Consider the following 16,630-nt stretch of genomic DNA (forward strand, 5'->3'; position numbering starts at 1 on the left):
AGGTGAATTATTGCACCGAGCAAAGTGGAGCTGGGGTAATTGGGGCCGATCTGCCTTCCAGTTTCGGCTCTGAAAGAGTTTGCCAGCGTCTGTGCTGGCAAAAGAGGATGTGGAAACACCTCCCCTTCCCAGAGCACCTGTGGTCATGGGGGCGACCAGAGCCACGATATATCTCACGACCTCATGCATTGTGCTGAGGGCATGCTTGGAAAAACCAGTCTCTGCCAAGCTAATTCCAGCACTGCCGGGATTCCCCCTGAGACGGTTGTGGCCGTATCAGTTTTCACCGGAGGGTAAATGTGCATTTGCTGGCAGTGCAGGCAGAGTTGTTCAGTGGGGGCCAAGCGCTGCCAGAGGGAACGGCTGGCAGCCTCCCAGTGTGAGCACCTTGGACAGGCTGAGATGAAAACCACCACCGGCAGCAGGTTGGGAAGGCAGCATGGGAGGTAAGCCCTTCCCGAGAGAAACTCTGTGCAATGCTCCCGGCATCAGATCAAGTGCTGCCTCCCAGAAACATGTCCCCAGGAGGCCAAATCTGGCCAGGGGGAGATGTCAGCACCAATGTTTATCCCAAGGGACACCAGGGTCCTGCAGTCCCAGGGCTCAGTCAGGAGCAGACTTCTTGCAGGAGGGTAAAAACAGGATGGTGGAGCAGAAATTATATTCCTCCAGCTCATTTAATTCAGCATTAATGGCATCTCTCCCCAGCGAGCCACTGATCCTTTCCTAAAAGCAGTCATGTCCTGCATAAAGCTCATCCAAGGGTGTTTTTAAGCCTCAGAAACTGCTTGGAGATACGAAGTGCAGGGGAAAGAGGTGCAAGGGGAGGTTTTCTCTGCTTCTCGCTCCTGTAAGCCCTAGGTAACACTACCAAGGGTCCCATGAGGCTTTCAGCTTTCCCCACATCTCACCTCTCCCCCAGGGAAATGGAGGAAACTAGCCCTTGAATCTGGCCCATGTTCAGGAAGGAGCATCCAAAGGGAGCACTGAAATATGACCTTGGGGAACACAGTCCATTTTGGAAGCATGGAGAGAGGAAGATATTTGATGTTTGGAGCAATGCAATGGGCAGGTCCCACTGGGAGTAAAAAAACCCAGAGGATCAAAGAGGGCATGAAAGGCAAAGACAAGGAGAGCAACTAAAACCCATCCAAAAACAAGGGCAAAATTGTTCACATCCATGGGTTAGTCACAATGAAAATATTGGGATTTCATAAGTTCTTCCAGCTCAAGAAAAATACCCAGTTAGGGCGGTGAAAGTCCTGGCTGGGTCAGTGCGTGCCAGAGCCAAAGGGGACCCACAGCCCCTCCATCGACCCTGTGGGTGATTTTCCTGGTTTACTGGGGACAGGAGCATCATGGGACCGGGGTCCTGGGTGAGACTTCCCAAATAAATCCCCCTGGCTGGGGTTTCCAGGGCAAGGAAGCAAAGCTGCTGTGGGAAAGATGAACTGTGGGTGGAGCGGCGATGCACACATCCAGGTTTTATCATCTGGTGGTGAGCAGACCGGGCTCGGCACTAAAGACCACTACATTTTCCAGAGCTTGACCTCAGGGTCTGGTCTAGGGTGATAAATTCACCCTTATCTCTTGTCTAGTTTAGAGATGGGGAACGGGGATTTTGCTGTGGTTAAGATCTTCTGGTGAAAGACGGAGGAAAGACCACGAGAGCTGCTGCTCCCTGTGGGAAGATGTAAGTTTGGGAAACCTCTGGGAAAGATGCTTGGGACATCTGGGCTCCCCTGCCAGTGGGGTCCTTGTCCTTTACACTGTCCTGGCTGGGTCCATGACTTGGACGTTCAGAGTGATGTGCTGGGCTCAGCAAGACCAGGAGTACCAGCCAGGGTATTAAAAGATGGGAATTGCAGCAGGTTTGAGCATTGAGTGCATGTTTTTCTCAGCACCACGGTCCAATGGCATGGTACCCCCTGGAGAAGGGCTTTTATCAGCAAGGTCTCCAGCAAGGTTTCAATATATGAAGCCAAATCAGAAACAGCACGTTATTTCACCAAGAAACAGTCCAAAGACACAGTGTACCAAGATATTGAGCCCAGTGGGCAGGAGAGATCTTTTCCCTCTGCTTTAAACAAGGACTTTTAGGAGGGGGACGAGATGACCCAGATTATCCCCACAAGGGACAGCAATTATCGTCCCTCTTGGCAGGCTTGGCAGAGCAGCCAGGGCCGGGTGAGCAGGCGGAATGAGATGTTGGTTTATCCCCAGTGACTGCTGCGCTTTGGTCCTCTGCCTGTTGCTGCAAAGGTTTCAGGGAATTTAGGGTGATGCCCCACTACAGACAGGTCCGTGGCATACAGTCAGAGGCAGCACCGCACTGCATGCAGCCCCAGTGCTGTTTTTTTAATGAGAAGGTTGAAAACTGGGAGCTTCACAACCACTTGACTTGTGAACTTTGGGTAAGAAGAGAAGCCGTTCCAGAGGTGAGCTCATTTCTAACCCCGGGAAATGACTTCATGGACGCTGGTATTTACTCACAAAAACACTGCATGTCAGATGTCCTTGACTAGACTTTCTGTTTCGAGTCCAGTATGAGACAAAAATTTCCTTGGATGAGCTGCTCCTGAGACAATTCAAGGTTTGGAGGAGGAGAAGAAGAATTGGAGGAAAAAAAAAATCAGCACTAAAAACTCTAAAATCACGAGTGCTTTCTGAGCAAAGGGGAATTTTTGACAGCCAGCCCAGCAGAAGCACCTGCTTGGGGTGAGGGTGCTGGGGGTGAGGGCGCAGGTGATGAGTGCTGCTGTGGGATGGCTCTACTCAAAGAAGAGCAATCATTACCTCCCCATAAAGCCCAGCAGCAGGGGTTTCTCTCAGAGGTGAAAAGACAAGTTTTTCTCTTTTTTGTGAAGCCAAGACCCCGGCGGTGATTTATTAGGATAAACAGCAGCAGGTTCCCTGCCCCGCGTTTGCACTAAGTTAATAGAAATTACATCCTGTGCCGATTTCCCTGCATGAGATCCCAATTTATACAGGAAGTCCGAAGGAAAAATACAGCACTTGCATTTTTGTTAAAGGTCCGCCTGTGCAAAAATTGCCACTGGGCCTGTACTACCTGGTGTGGCTTTCTGGTTTCTGGTTTCTCCAGCATCCCCGGATGATCTGTATGGATTCAAAGAGAAAAGTCCTGTTTGGGAATGCCTGGAGATGCTCTGACTCCCTGTGACCCAGCGCTGGGCTGCAGCTCCAGGGATGTACTGGGGCAACATCCCAAAAGGAGGGGATTTCGGAAAGAGCTGAGCCGGGTTGTATGGAAACAAGCCCTGCCTGCCAGCACTGTTTCCTAATCCTGGGGACCAAAACCCTCTGATCGTTAAACCAGTGTTCAGAGATTCAGCTGAAGGCTGCTGAGCAGACAACATCCAAGCTGACCTTTGAGGAGACAAGCAAAAAAAAAAAAAGAAAACACAAGGGGGTTACTGTGCAAATGCTGGAGAAAAATAGTCATTTTAGTAAGGGACCCCACCCTTAAAAGAAGACTTATTGCTAATGCATGCCCAGGACATTTCTGCGTGATGGCATGCTAAAAAAATCCTCTCTGAGCAGGGACCAAAGGCTTTGTTGTGGCATGAGTGAGGCTTACAGTTCTCAAGAAAAATCCTGTCCCTCTCTTGCATCATACAGTCGGGGATGGAAAGGACATTTCTAGACAAAAAGGCAGCCAGCTGGGAAGGAGGACAAACAGGGAATACATTCCTGACTTGCTGTTTAATTGCTTTAGTGCAGGTGCAAAAAGCTAAATGAAAGGAAAAATAAGGATGAGCATGTGGGGCCGAATTAATCTCGGCTTTAACCAGGAGGCTAATGCAAGAAGGAGGCAGCTGCTATAATAAATGGGCTTCCACCCAACTTCTTTGTGGTTTCTGTGCTTTTTTTTTCCCCCAGGGATCAGGCTCATTCCTGCGGCACCTGCAGGCGATGCACTCACCAGGTAAGGAGGTGATGGGGATGTCCCCTTCTGCGTGGCAGCGGTGGCTCGTGCTTGCTGAGCTCCTGCCCTCCCGCTCTGCCCGCCGTGGCTTTGGGGTTTCAGCCAGGCTCTGGCAGTACCGGGGTGGCTGGTATTCCCCTCCGGAGGGATGTCGTTGATGCCAGCTGTTAAACAGCTTTGAAACTGGGTCTTGGCAGGACAATGTCCCTTCACTCTCAGCTTGTGAGACCTCATTTTGGGTGGAGGGCTGGCCATGCCAGGGGTGGGTCTGCTTTTCTCTTTCCCTTCAGATGTAAAGCACTTTGAATGCATAAATTGCCCTCTGTGGCTCTGAGCAGAGTTTCCAGCCTGGTCTCCTTCAATAGTTAAATAAGTGCAACGGAGGGTTTAGGGGACTCTGTTGGACTGTGATGCCTCAAGGGCTGACATGGTCCAGCGGCTGCAGCATCTCTTGGGTCTCAGGACCTGGTCTCTCTGCCACACAATTTGACTCTTAAACCCACAAAGGGGAAAAAAAATCCTCCTTTTTTGCTGTGCTCGGAAGGACTCCTGCAAGCAGAGCAGCCTCAAAGACAGTGCAACCCCTGCCTTGGAGCTCAGGCATTTCCTCCCCAAAATAAGTGGGAATAGGTTTAAGGATGGAAACCCTCCTATCCCAGAAAGTGAACCTCATCCTCTTGGGGAACAATGCAAAGCCATCACTGCCAGCCTGGGACTGGCTCAGCTGCAGTCCGGCTGTAAGCCATGTACTTCTTAATTTAATAGACTGGGGGATGTGAAGGTTTGCTTGCATGTAATTAAAATCCCCGCGATGCCCCTGGGAGCCTGCGTGCTGGCGCTGGCCCCAGCAGGGCTTGGGGCTGGCCCTCTGTCATCCCCACAGCTCTTTTACTTTCACTGGTCAGAGGAGCAGGGTGTCCTCGGTTTCCCTCCCTGCCCTTGCATTGCACATCGTATTTTTTAAGCCCTTGTGGGCTCTTTGTCCAGCCCAGGGTTTCGCACCGCACCTCGAGCTTTCACTGCGTTATGCTGAAAGAAATACAAAAAGAACAAGGTGGGACCTGATAGAGTGCAGAAAAAACTGTGTATTCATTAAAAAGGCAAAATGACCTAAGTTTCTCCTTATTAATTCCCTCCTTACAGCATTTCCAGTCCAGGCACATACCTGTGTTCATCCATGATGCTCTCACAGACATGTGTGGTCCAGGAGCATTGCTGGGGCGTGTGTGTGTGTGTCTGTGCATGCTGCGAGTCTCCTGGTTGTCTGAGCAACGGGACGTTCATCACTAACTCCAGGGATAATTAACTCATTTTCCTGTATTTATAGAAATCCGATGCAGGGAGTGTTGGCACTTATCCTTGATGGGGCCACATTTGGCCACAACATCTTGAATTTTGGCCATTTCTTGCAATACGGTGGCTTTGTCATCATCCCTGCTGCTTGCTCATTAAGCCTGAAATCGGGCAGCTCATTAAGCCCACAAGGGCAGAGGTACCGGCCCCCGCCCAGGGGTGAAACACCCGCAACTGCCTGAGCCGGGCTGCCTGGGGGTGTCCACCTCTGCGTGTCCCGCTCCTGGTTTGCCAGTGCAGGGGATGTTTGCATCAGCGTTGCCATCTCCAGATGCCTGCATACGCTTGGGCTAAAAACAGCGTAGCTCCCGGCTTAGCCGCCAGCAAGGGGAAATTTTGCTGCTTCAAGGGGTTTGTTGCAGGAATGTGATGCAAAGACGCGCTGGAGCATCCTGACTTGGCACCGTGGCGGTGGCAGACCTGTGGGGAAAGACAAGGAGCATCTTTAGTCGGTGTCCGGGCATGCGTATGTCAGGTACGTTCCCATCAGCTGGGACAAATCCAGACCTTGACATGGGTTTCCCCTTGTTTCTCCCAGACAGCCAGCAAGCAGCTCAGTACTTTTAAATTGCTTTTTCTCTTTGCTGCTTGCTTGTTGGGTTCGTCTTTGGGGAGGGAGGAGGGTGAAGGCAGTAACGAGGCTTGCTTTCAGGGGCTTGGGGTGCGGGTGGTGGGGCTGGAGGAGGGCGGCTTGCTGCAAGGTGTCGGCATCTCCATCCTGCAGAGCTGGGGAGACAGACTGGATCTCTGCTGCTTGTGCTATTTGTGCAAAGGTGGGGAATGCTTTATTTTGGTATCAGCAAACCAGAGGATGCTTGAAATGGTAAGTGTCATACCCTTCCTGTGGCTGGGACTATTAACAGCTCGTGTCCCCAAGAGTTGGAAGTATTTGCCCTTGAAACGTGAGTTGTCCCAAAGCTGGTTGTGCTCAGGCAAAAAGGGCAATTAAATTAAGCCATGGGGGACCACCACGCTGCTCATCACCCCTAACCACCTCCTACATGGGTGTGTTTCTACCTTCACCTCCTCCTCCTGCTTTGCCTCCTGAAGGCAAAGGGACAGAGGTGTCGAGCTGGTGCTGCCTGGGTCCTGGGAAGGACCAGGCTCCTAAATGCCACCGTGATCCTCTTGCAAGAGCTGCTGTCAGCCCCCGGACAGCGTGAGATCCCCCTTCTACCCTCCTGGCCACCCCCTGGTTCTCCCACCCACAGCCCCGGATCTGGTGCTGGAGATGGAGGTGGATCATTAGGGTTTAACATACTAATGGAAAGTGCCGTGAGGTTTCTAAAAATCTGAGCCCTGCTTGCAAAGCCCCTTTGGAAGGGATGAGTCCTTGAACCGAGCATGGCTGCCCCAGCATAGGCTCAGCCAGCTCCTGTGCGACCCATTCCCAGCCAGGCGCTGGCAGGCAGCGGCTTGTCCTGTGGTCCTGGCCACTGGTCCCGCTTCCCAGCTGCTCAACTGACTTGCGAAGAGCTAAAAATATATGTCTGTGTGAGCAATCACTATAGCTACGGCAGGGGTTAGCCAAAGTGGGCAGCCGGGCAGTGTCACTGCAACCAGGAGGTGCGGCGGCTTGGCAAAACGAGCAACGTGGAGGGGACAGGCAGGGACAGGCACTTTGCTGCTGGTGCCTCTGGTGCAGATCCCCCCATCTCCCCATTTCGCCTTATATTGAAGCTGCAGCACACGACACAGCGGCTAAGAGGGTGTTCACTTCGCCGCTTGCGTTTCAGCAGGGAATGAGTGACGAGCAGCTCCCCGCATCTCCCCACCACCCCGCCACGGAGGGGGATGCCAATGTCTCAGCCTCTGGCTGCCCCGAGCACTGGGTTGAGCCCCAGTTCACGCAAGCAGCGAGGGTCCGCGTGATCGTCACAGCCATCTTCTTCTTGCTGGCGGTGGGTAGCAATGTGGCGGTGCTCGGCAGCCTGCTGAGGAAGAGGAGGAAGTCCCACGTGCGGCCACTGATCCTCAGCCTGGCACTGGCTGACCTGCTAGTGACGGTGGCGGTGATGCCCTTGGATGCGGCATGGAATGTGACAGTGCAGTGGTATGGCGGGGACCTCTCCTGCAAGTTCTTCAACTTCCTCAAGCTCTTCGCCATGTACGCGGCCGCCCTGGTGCTGGTGGTCATCAGCCTGGACCGGCATGCGGCCGTCCTCCACCCCTTCTCCCGTGCTCGCCGCCGCAATGGGCTCCTGCTCCGCGCCGCCTGGGCCAGCAGCGTGCTCCTGGCTTCGCCCCAGGTAGGGCTTGGTGCCTTCCCCACATGGTTTGCCCAGGCTGGGGTGGTTTTGCAGCAGGGTTTCTCCATGCCGGCAGCCCCCACAAGTCCATCCCAATCCATGAGGTCCACTACCACCAGTTTGGTTTTGCTGAGCGAAGCAGTGTTTTCGCTGTGTTGGGTGCTCAGTGCTGCTTTGCACCTTCCTTATAGCACCCGTTCATTGCAATGCCATCAGCATGTTGCGCTACGGGCTGGGAAAAAATTGTGTCCACTATAATTTGCATGCACATGGCTATCCTCTCCGAAAAATGCATCACTGGACCACTGCAAAACACATTGGAGTGGACCAAGACAAACCCAAGCCTTTCCTGACCAGAATAACATGAGGTATTGCCAAAAAATGGGATTTCACAGATGGCAGATCCCATCCATCCTGGCCATACCCATGAGTTAGGTGCCTAGACCACCTCTCCCAGTACAACAGCAGCAAGGAGGTGCTCTCCATGCACAGCCAGGAGCATCTGTAGGATGTGGTGCCCTGTTCCAAAGCCTTTTTAAGTTATTATTTGGTTCTCCATTTCAGCTTTTCCTCTTTCACCTGCACACGGTCCCGGGAGGGAACTTCACCCAGTGTGTTACTCATGGGAGCTTCCGAGCACACTGGGAGGAAACCGTCTACAACATGTTCACCTTCACCACCCTCTACATCACCCCCCTGAGCGTCATGATTGTTTGCTACATCCGGATCATTTGGGAGATCAGTAAGCAGCTAAAGATCAACAAAGGTAAGCATGTCCCAGACCTTTAGTGTCCACCATGACTTTATGACTGACCCTGCTCCAGCCTGGAGCATTGTTGGATATCTGCCCTTTGAAGGGTAAATCAACGGAGGTGCTTGACACAGACTTCTTGACCCCCCTTTTTGCTGTCTTCTGCTTCCTGTGGACCACGGGCCAGACCATGAGATGGTCTCCCCTCTCTGGCAGAAGCACAGTTATGGATGATTATGTTCTGGTTTTCTCCCATCTCCAGCTATCCTTTTGACTCTCCCTGGCAGGTTTGATAAGAAATCAAAACGACCACATCTCCAAGGCACGTATGAAGACTCTCAAGATGACCATAGTGATTGTTGCCACCTTCATCATCTGCTGGACCCCATACTACCTCCTGGGCTTGTGGTACTGGTTCCAGCCAGCCATGATCCAGAAGATGCCAGAGTATGTCAACCACAGCTTCTTTCTCTTTGGCTTGCTGCACACATGCACCGACCCTGTCATTTACGGACTGTACACCCCCTCCTTTCGGGAGGACATGCAGTTGTGTCTCAGGGGCATTGAAACAGCCATTACCAGGCATGAGAAACACCAACCTGTCTCAGTCTCAGAGAAGAACATCAAGGATGGTGCTGTAAATGGTGGGGTGGTATCAGGGGGCTCCAATGGGACAACTGTCAACACGGTCTGCTGAAGAGATGTACCCAAAAGGAGATGGGAGGCACAGCTTTGGGGGCTGCTTTGTCCCATAGGATCGTTCTGGAGACTGTCGTAAGGAGGTTTGCTACCCAGCTTTATTGGGTGAGGGTCTCTGGCCACAAACCGGGAAAGCATCTCCTCCCTGTACTCAGGGTGAAAAACATTTAGGGGCATTTATGGTCATTCCTCCGTATTTTGGCAGCCCCATAATAACTAGAAAACCATCCTTTTTGTACTCTACGCATGCTCTAGCCCTGATTCTGGGATCAAGCATCTGCCATACTTCCAGCATCAACCCCTGGGAGGAGACATGCCGTCTCCTCTGTGGTCCAGGGCCATGTCCAGTGGGGTGGCCAGTCTTCAAGTGCCCTTTGCACCTACGTCCAGGTGCGGGGCTGCATGGATGCACAGCGCTAAGTGGTGTCACCCTGAGAGGCTGCAAAGGTGCTATCAAAGGCTTTTACTCCATTTTCTCCACCCATTGTAGGAAAAGCTCTCTGAAAATTTCGGATCTCCTGGCTCAGAGCCTGTCTTGTTCTCCCACAGCTGTGTGTCAAGGCCTGGGAAGGATACAAATCTTTGGGGAGTGACTAATGCAGGGGCACTAGTACCCCTGTGCATGGTGGGGAGCGAGGAGGTGCTGCGGGGATGGAGGGGCTCAGGCAAGAGGGGTGTGAAGAACCACAGTGGGATGGAACGGTATTCCTTCTCTCTTTTGGAGACAGCCAGAAGGGAAAACAGTCCCTGCTGCCTTGTTCTGGCGTGCAGGGGGTGGTACAGACACATCCTTACACAGCACCTCTCTGGAACACAGGGTTGACCAGGAGAGACAGTATTTGGGGTAACCAGAGAGTGAGAACCAGACCCAACGCTGCCCAGCCCCTCTTGACTGTCTCTGTCCCCATGTCCCAGGGCACGAGCTGGCAGGTCACAGACCATGCGCTGAGCTGTCCCCATATTTGCTTTGCCCTAAGTGCTTGATCCAATGCCAGCACACCGTCTCTGCCCCGAGCAGGGTGGGTGCATCCACCCTGCAGGTGATGCCTGGGATGTCCCAATGAGGAAGGTGATGGGAAGCACCTGTGGGTGGAGGGGCCCATCAGCACCTATGGATGCCAGGTGGGTGGTGATGGTCTTTGGCTGCACTGCATGAGCAAGGGAGGCTGTTGGAGGGATCAGCTGAGCTGTGGTGAGTAAAATGGACCTTTTGCTTTTCACCAAGGTGCCAGAAGTTGCTTGTGAAGGGTGGAGGCCTCTTCTCTGGGTTGAAGAGATGGGTTTATTCAACTGTGTTGTTCCTTTCTGTTTAATTAGAAATTGTGGATTATTTCTTTGTTTGTTCTCTGCTGATTGTTATTAAATGCATTTTTTGCTCTTGAAGAGAAATTTAGTTTTGAGCCAGGTGGGGTTGTTGGGGTTTTTTTTCTGCTTTTGTGAAATCTTTGGCCAGATTAGGAGCTCTGGACTTGGCAGGAGGCAGTTCCCTGAGCATTTTTGTGTCCACTGCAGCTTTGAATGAGCATCTGGACTTTATCAAGATGAAAGAGCTTTGTTTTAAAAACAGCTCTTGACTTGCTGTGGTTGCACGTGTAGGGAAGCTGGGAGATGTCTCCCTCCAAGAAAGCAAATCCCCTTTGGGCACCGAGGGGGCTTTCTTGCCCCTGTCTCCAAGAGGGGATGGATCCCCATCGGTCAGAAAGGATCTGCACTGGTTTCCCATTGACCCAACTAACAAATTATTAAAACTCGGGGGGGTGGTAAGTAGTCCTTGCAGGTTGGCTGAGTCTGGGCGATGAGGATACGGGAAGCCATGGTTCTCAGGGTGATGCCAAGCGGTACATGGGTGTTGAAGGCGTGCCTTTCTCTATGCTAACTATCATTTATGCTAAACATGCTGCTCAAGGAGAAAAAAATTCAATTAGAGCTGCAGGAGCCCAGACCGACTGGTGGGGATTAGTGTGAGCCCTTTAGGAAGGATCCAAACTCCAATGAGATGCGTAATTGCCATTTGGCTTTCCTGGGCACTTTTTGCTCAAGGTTAATTACGCAACGCTAACGGGAGCAGGGCTCACTGCTGCCAGGCTGGCTTGGCTTGACTGGTGCAAAAAAGAGTTTCTTGTAAGGTGATGGGAATGACTTGCGGTAGGGGAAGCTAATTTATTCACCAGACACTCATTTGGTCTGTCTGTTTATATTACTGATGATTGCTAATGGGAGGTAGAACTTGAAGGTGTGTTGGTTTTCTGGCAAGCCTCAAATAAGTAGGAATGTGTCTTTAATCTCCTGAAAACTCTCCTCATCTGCTTTCTGCTGAGTGAGAGAGAACAGGTCCGGTGTTGTTCACACACTTAAGGCCACTTGTCCTCCCTTGCTCAGCAGCAGGAGAGCTCAGAGACCTTCTCCCAGGAGCAAGAAGCACTTTTTCCCTTGTGGGTGGGACCCACCACCTTTACATCCCACAGGCACAGCGAGAGGGCAGAAGCAGGTTTGGTTTTAGGTGAAGAGTAGGAAAATTGGGATGCTGGCAAGGATACATACCTTGGTCCTTGGGGCAAGCACGGCGCATCCCCTGGGAAGCTTGCAGGCACTCCAGCGCTGCTCCTTCTGCCCACCTCTTGATACCTTCCCTCCTGTTGCTGGTGCTGACATTTTGGGAAGCCTGGAGCGTGGGCAAGGTGCCCAAAGTGACAGCTTTCATAATAGACGGAAAATATCACTAGAAAAGCGTGCTGCCAAGCTGTGTGCCCAACGTATGTGGGAAGGGGGGAGTGAGGAGGTGGGCAGCACCTCCGCAGGGGAGCTGGGGCAGGTGTTTTCTGGGTCACTGGGGATCGACCTGGGTCTGGGTCCTGTCGGAGGTGGACTGAAGCCCGGGCCTGGTTTGGATGTCCCCGCATTTCTGATTCTGCAGTTCTTAATCAGTTTGTACTTTAGAAAGAAAAAGATTTTTGCATCACTCATCAGGAGTGTGAAAACTGGAGCCTTGCTCCTCCCTGCCCTGTGGATGGTCCTGCTTTCTGTGGTGGTTCCCTCTCCCCCCACATTGTCTCAAACCCCTGGTCTCCGACAGCACCTGCCCTCCTCAGCTGGCTCCTGAGATCTCTCCACATATATATATATAAAATATCTATATATAAAAAAAACCCTTATATTTTTATATATATAATCTATATTTCCCCTTATGGGAGGCAAATTCTCCCACTTCCCCAAAATCTGCCTATTCCCCCTGGGAAACACCAGCTGCCATGCTTCTCCTTGCAGTCACAGCAGGATCAGTTTTGTCTGACTCAGTAACAGTTCCTTAATATTCACCACAGTAATGCAACGAACATATTAATAAGCACAGGTAGCTCTATATTTTACAACTCCTCGACCTCACCCTGGGCTGCCCGCTTCAGACACAGCGGTCCTTTGTTTGGGAGGAAATTCTGATTCATTCCCCATTAGCATTTTTATAGTACTGTGCATGTTCAAAGAGCCAGGCAAGTGGCTTAAGAGGTTAACGCGAACCTTGGGTTAATTCATAATATTGTTAGTTACTCAGCACAATACTTGCATTAATCCAGCTGACTGCATCTCGCCACGGTGGGAAACACATGCTGGAATCAGCAGGGAGCACAGAAAACAAGCGTGGGAGTAGGATATTAAGTATTTTGCTGGCCTGCTGAGGTAGAATCTGAGCACCTTAAATGTATTTATTCTCCCATTGCCTTTGAGGACAGTGTTACCTTGCTCCACAGATGTCAAGCTGAAGCACCGAGGAGGCTGTGCCCTGCATCCCTGCATGCCTGGGAGCGTGAGGGATGGGGCTATGAGCCCTGCAAGGGGCACTTGAGATGTCCATCAGGACTCAGCCCCCACCTGCAGCCACCTCTTTCTTCTGGGTCTATTTAAACTGTTCAAAGCAGAAAAAGCTGATTTTTTTCCTTTGATACCTGCTGATTTAATTGCAGTGCTGGACTGCGTGCATCTGCCATGAGAGCCCCTGCAATACTTTTCTCTCTGGGGCTATAGCCTGGAGCAGCTGGTGTAGAAGATCCGCTTGGGAACTAGCTCCCTACACGGATGCTATTGCCCCACACTTGGGAAGAGAGCTCAGCTGAATGGTTTAAAGGCAAAATAAAAGCCCAGGCAGACATTAGGAGATAGTGCTGAACAGTCGCTATGCATTCATTCCTTTTGCTTACTCTTCAGAAACTTTCCTATGCAAAGAAACCCTAAGAAGAGAGCCTCAAAACCCTGCTGCGTTCCTCCCCATCTGTTCCTTTCGTCTGACTCGTGGACTCCGGGTTTGTGCATTTCCCTGCAGTGCAAACAGCCAGCCAGCCCCCAACTGCTGCCTAACCTCCTCCTTTTCCAAAGGGCCCCCGATAGCCCATCTGTTCCGAAAGATGTTTCGTTTGCAGACATACAAGCCTTTTAACAACACAATACCCTTTAGACAGCATCAAATATGTCTAGGTTTTCTGGCTGGTTTTACCCTAAACTGATACATATATGGCCCAACGCTATATGTAACATGATGAGGTGGACCAAAAATGGGCAAACATTCCCAAGAACCCCATGCAAGTCTCAAACCCCAAGTTTCTGAATTGGAATATCAAGGAGTAAACTACTATAAAGTAGTTGAGTCTGTTGTGCAATAAATTGTTAGTTTATGTATATTTTAATTGCAAATCAACACTATAATTAGCATGTACATTTCTTGGGCTGAGGTAACGCAATATGCTTTAACAGTGAGCATTATTAACGGACTGTAAAAGGCAATGGGGAATTGGATTATAATGTTCTTGTTTTGCAAGCTGTATGGTGAATAAATAAATTTGTTCTGGCAGCAAAATTAACTGGAATAAATGCTTCTAGCTCCATCCACCAAGAAGACAGGCTGCTGTAAATGAACTTGTTCTCAGCCTTGAGTTAGAAAACCTGATTACCAGGTCATTATTTCTGGCAATTAGGTACCAGAACAACATCAGAGAAAGAAGAGATTTTCTTTGAAATATTTAATGAGTAAGGTAGTAATCATAGACTCATTTGCTGGAAATATGTGATGAGATTTTATTTTTTTTTGTGGTTAGGGTTCACTGTGCAATGAAAACCTGCATTTATCAAGTCTATTACTAAAAGCTACACTGCAAGCTTGAACTGTGGCACGTATCTAGCTTTTCTTTGCCTACAATCCCTGGGCTCTTCATCAGGTTTATGCCATGCCCAGTCACTAATCAGAGGACAGTCCTTTGCTCCTTTTTCAGTTTCAGGTAGTTGTAGGTTGCTTTGTAACAACAGCAAATGCAAAGGACTTGGACAGGAAGGGGAGAGTGTTGCCTTGTTTATGTTGCACGACTAAATGTGTGTTTTTAAACAAACCCCCAAAATGCCCTTCTTCAAGATCATTCTTCTCATAACTGAATCACACTACACCAGCTACTAGAAAGAAAATTGACTCTATCCTAGCCAAAACCAGGACAGAGATACTGAGGTTTTACACACCAGCATTAAGCCAAAGCACTTTGCAAACAGCGTTAACAGCCACAGTTCTGGCCATAGAAAACTCCACTTCTTTGTGAGAACTTAGTGTGGCCAGTCTATCTTACAGACATGTAGTATTGTGCACAGGTTGTCACGTGGAGGCCTAAGTGAAGCCTACGTGAAGTTAGCTGTCCTACAAATGTTCACAGACATAAAATACAACCCTACCAGTTCTGCTGCCATTTTACTCTGTTTCAGGAAATAGTTGGCAAGTTACTGTTAGTTAGTCCATTTGTTCAATACAGGTAAAAATGTTGAACCAGATCCCAAAATCCAGGCAGCCCCAACCCCCAAAAGCCTGTCAGGTGGCAGCATAAGTGGAACCATTCACCCTCCCTCTTCTTGGTGCAGAAAATACAAGTGGAAAGCAATTTGATAGGAATAATCCTTATTCAGTATCGATGCTGAAGGGCCTGAGTTTGTCTGATCTGCACACTAACCAAGGACAAGATAGATCATGGCTGAGAGCACAAACCTTATAGATGTTTTATGGGGTGGGGAAAAAACCACACTAGAAACCATTTAACTTGTTCCATTTTGGTTGCTGTTTTATTTCTTGTTGTTTTCTTACAATCACTATGCTCAAATATAAAAATTCCTGGCCAAAGTCAAAGTTAGTTTTAGAAGTGATCCCATCTGCATTGATACATGCTAAACATCACTAAATTCAGTTTCTGAAAACAAACTGGTAAGACTCCCTACAGGTTGCTTTGCCTAACATACAGAAAAATCTTCCTTTCCAACTTGTACAAACATACCTCAGTTTGACAGAAAATAGTTACACCTGAGTGTTTCCATGCTTAGTTTTCATTAATTTTAAATAACTTTTTCCCCTGGACCCTTAACAATTGGTTCATGCTAAGCTGCACCATTGTGATCCTTTTCAGCTGTACTGGGCATCCTCATGAATCACAGGAGCACAGAAATAAGAATAAATGGAAAGTTGCCATGAGGATAATATATTGGTGACAGAACTGGAAAGCTCCAGGCACCTTTATTTCCAGAGCTCTGGAACAGATGCAGTGCATTGCAGATTGGCTATTATTAAGGCACGTGGTGAAAATAACAGTTTATCATCTCCGGCAATTCATCTCTCCGAGTCAAACATTCTGTGCCAGTAGTAGACAAAGGCTGGTGAGTTGCTGGCCCCTATCACTATTAGCAGCAGTAGGTACAGCATCATCATTACGGCAAAACGGTGGGTGTAAAACCAGGAAGATTGACTAGAAGGCCTGAAAAGGGAAAAGTACATGAATTCTGTCAGAGATGCATGAATACCTTGGCAAAGAGTGTCTTAGATTTTGTTATTTTAAACTGTTAAGCTAATGCAATAAAACCAGACAGTTGTTCCACCATCTCTGTAACTAACAAAGCCTGATTCCCCACCCCTTTTTGCTAAGTCTCCGTGTACAATCCAGTCTTTTCTCCCCATGTTCATATCTTTCTCTGTGGTTTGGAGCTGTAACTGTCTAGCCTGTACACCCATGCTGACTAGCTGGGTGAATGCTGCCACTTAGGACAGATAAGGGCAGGGTTAAAACTGCTCTAGTTTTAAGAGCTGCAGTCATCAGTTTTACCCTTTGTTTCCTACCACAAACAGATTATTAGAGCTCTCAAAGATACTAAGCGCTTACACGCCTGGTGAAAAAAACATATTTAGCTGAGCCTGGGAGTCTCAAAGACTGAGACAGAGACAACATGATGGTGTAAGCCTTACTTCCACAGGAAACAGGCTAAACCCAAATTCTGGCAGTGCAGCATATCTTTCTTGCTTGTTTTCTGTTGTTTTTCAAAAATGAGATGTGTTTATCTGGCTGTTATAGCACGCTCATCAATCTAGATAGCTGAACTCTTACCTCCTATGCTGTTTCTGTGAATACACTAGTAAGTATTTAACTCGTAAAAGCTGATTGTTTGTGACAACGAAGTATTTCTGTGGTACATCACCCCCTTCGCTGTTTTTCACTCTTGCTCTTTTTCTGTCTATTTCTTTTGAATCTGAATGGCAAGATAAAAGAAGAGGTCTTTGGGGGAACAGAAAAGCAAAAAAAGATGCACTTCAAGTAACTATAAAAAAGTAAACAACCAACCCGCCCCCCC

General features: G+C 49.4%; 2 protein-coding genes across 2 annotated transcripts in view; one reads left to right on the forward strand and one right to left on the reverse strand.

Moving 5' to 3' along the window:
* The first annotated feature begins 7,041 nt into the window (after positions 1–7,041).
* On the forward strand, positions 7,042–8,996 carry LOC104834746 (gonadotropin-releasing hormone II receptor-like). The gene is made up of 3 exons (XM_010572311.1): positions 7,042–7,548; positions 8,113–8,314; positions 8,587–8,996. The coding sequence occupies exons 1-3, from the start codon at positions 7,042–7,044 to the stop codon at positions 8,994–8,996; spliced, it is 1,119 nt and encodes a 372-aa protein (XP_010570613.1).
* A 6,055-nt stretch (positions 8,997–15,051) lies between these two features.
* Positions 15,052–16,630, reverse strand: part of PARP16 (poly (ADP-ribose) polymerase family, member 16) — a gene marked incomplete at its 5' end in the record, with an annotated part of 5,599 nt that continues 4,020 nt past the window's right edge. The window contains 2 exons of the mRNA XM_010572312.1: positions 15,052–15,762; positions 16,387–16,528. Coding sequence (XP_010570614.1) covers positions 15,618–15,762; positions 16,387–16,528 — 287 coding nt within the window. The remainder of the gene's footprint in view (positions 15,763–16,386; positions 16,529–16,630) is intronic.

The sequence above is a fragment of the Haliaeetus leucocephalus genome, unplaced genomic scaffold (genome assembly GCF_000737465.1).
Source record: "Haliaeetus leucocephalus isolate CR32 unplaced genomic scaffold, Haliaeetus_leucocephalus-4.0 Scaffold339, whole genome shotgun sequence".
NCBI classification, from domain to species: Eukaryota; Metazoa; Chordata; class Aves; order Accipitriformes; family Accipitridae; genus Haliaeetus; species Haliaeetus leucocephalus.

Coding starts and splice junctions, on each gene's coding strand:
- LOC104834746 (XM_010572311.1), top strand. CDS start 7,042: ATGAGTGACGAGCAGCTCCCCGCATCTCCCCACCACCCCGCCACGGAG. Junction 7,549..8,112: donor TGCTCCTGGCTTCGCCCCAG/GTAGGGCTTGGT, acceptor TCTCCATTTCAG/CTTTTCCTCTTTCACCTGCA. Junction 8,315..8,586: donor GCAGCTAAAGATCAACAAAG/GTAAGCATGTCC, acceptor TCTCCCTGGCAG/GTTTGATAAGAAATCAAAAC.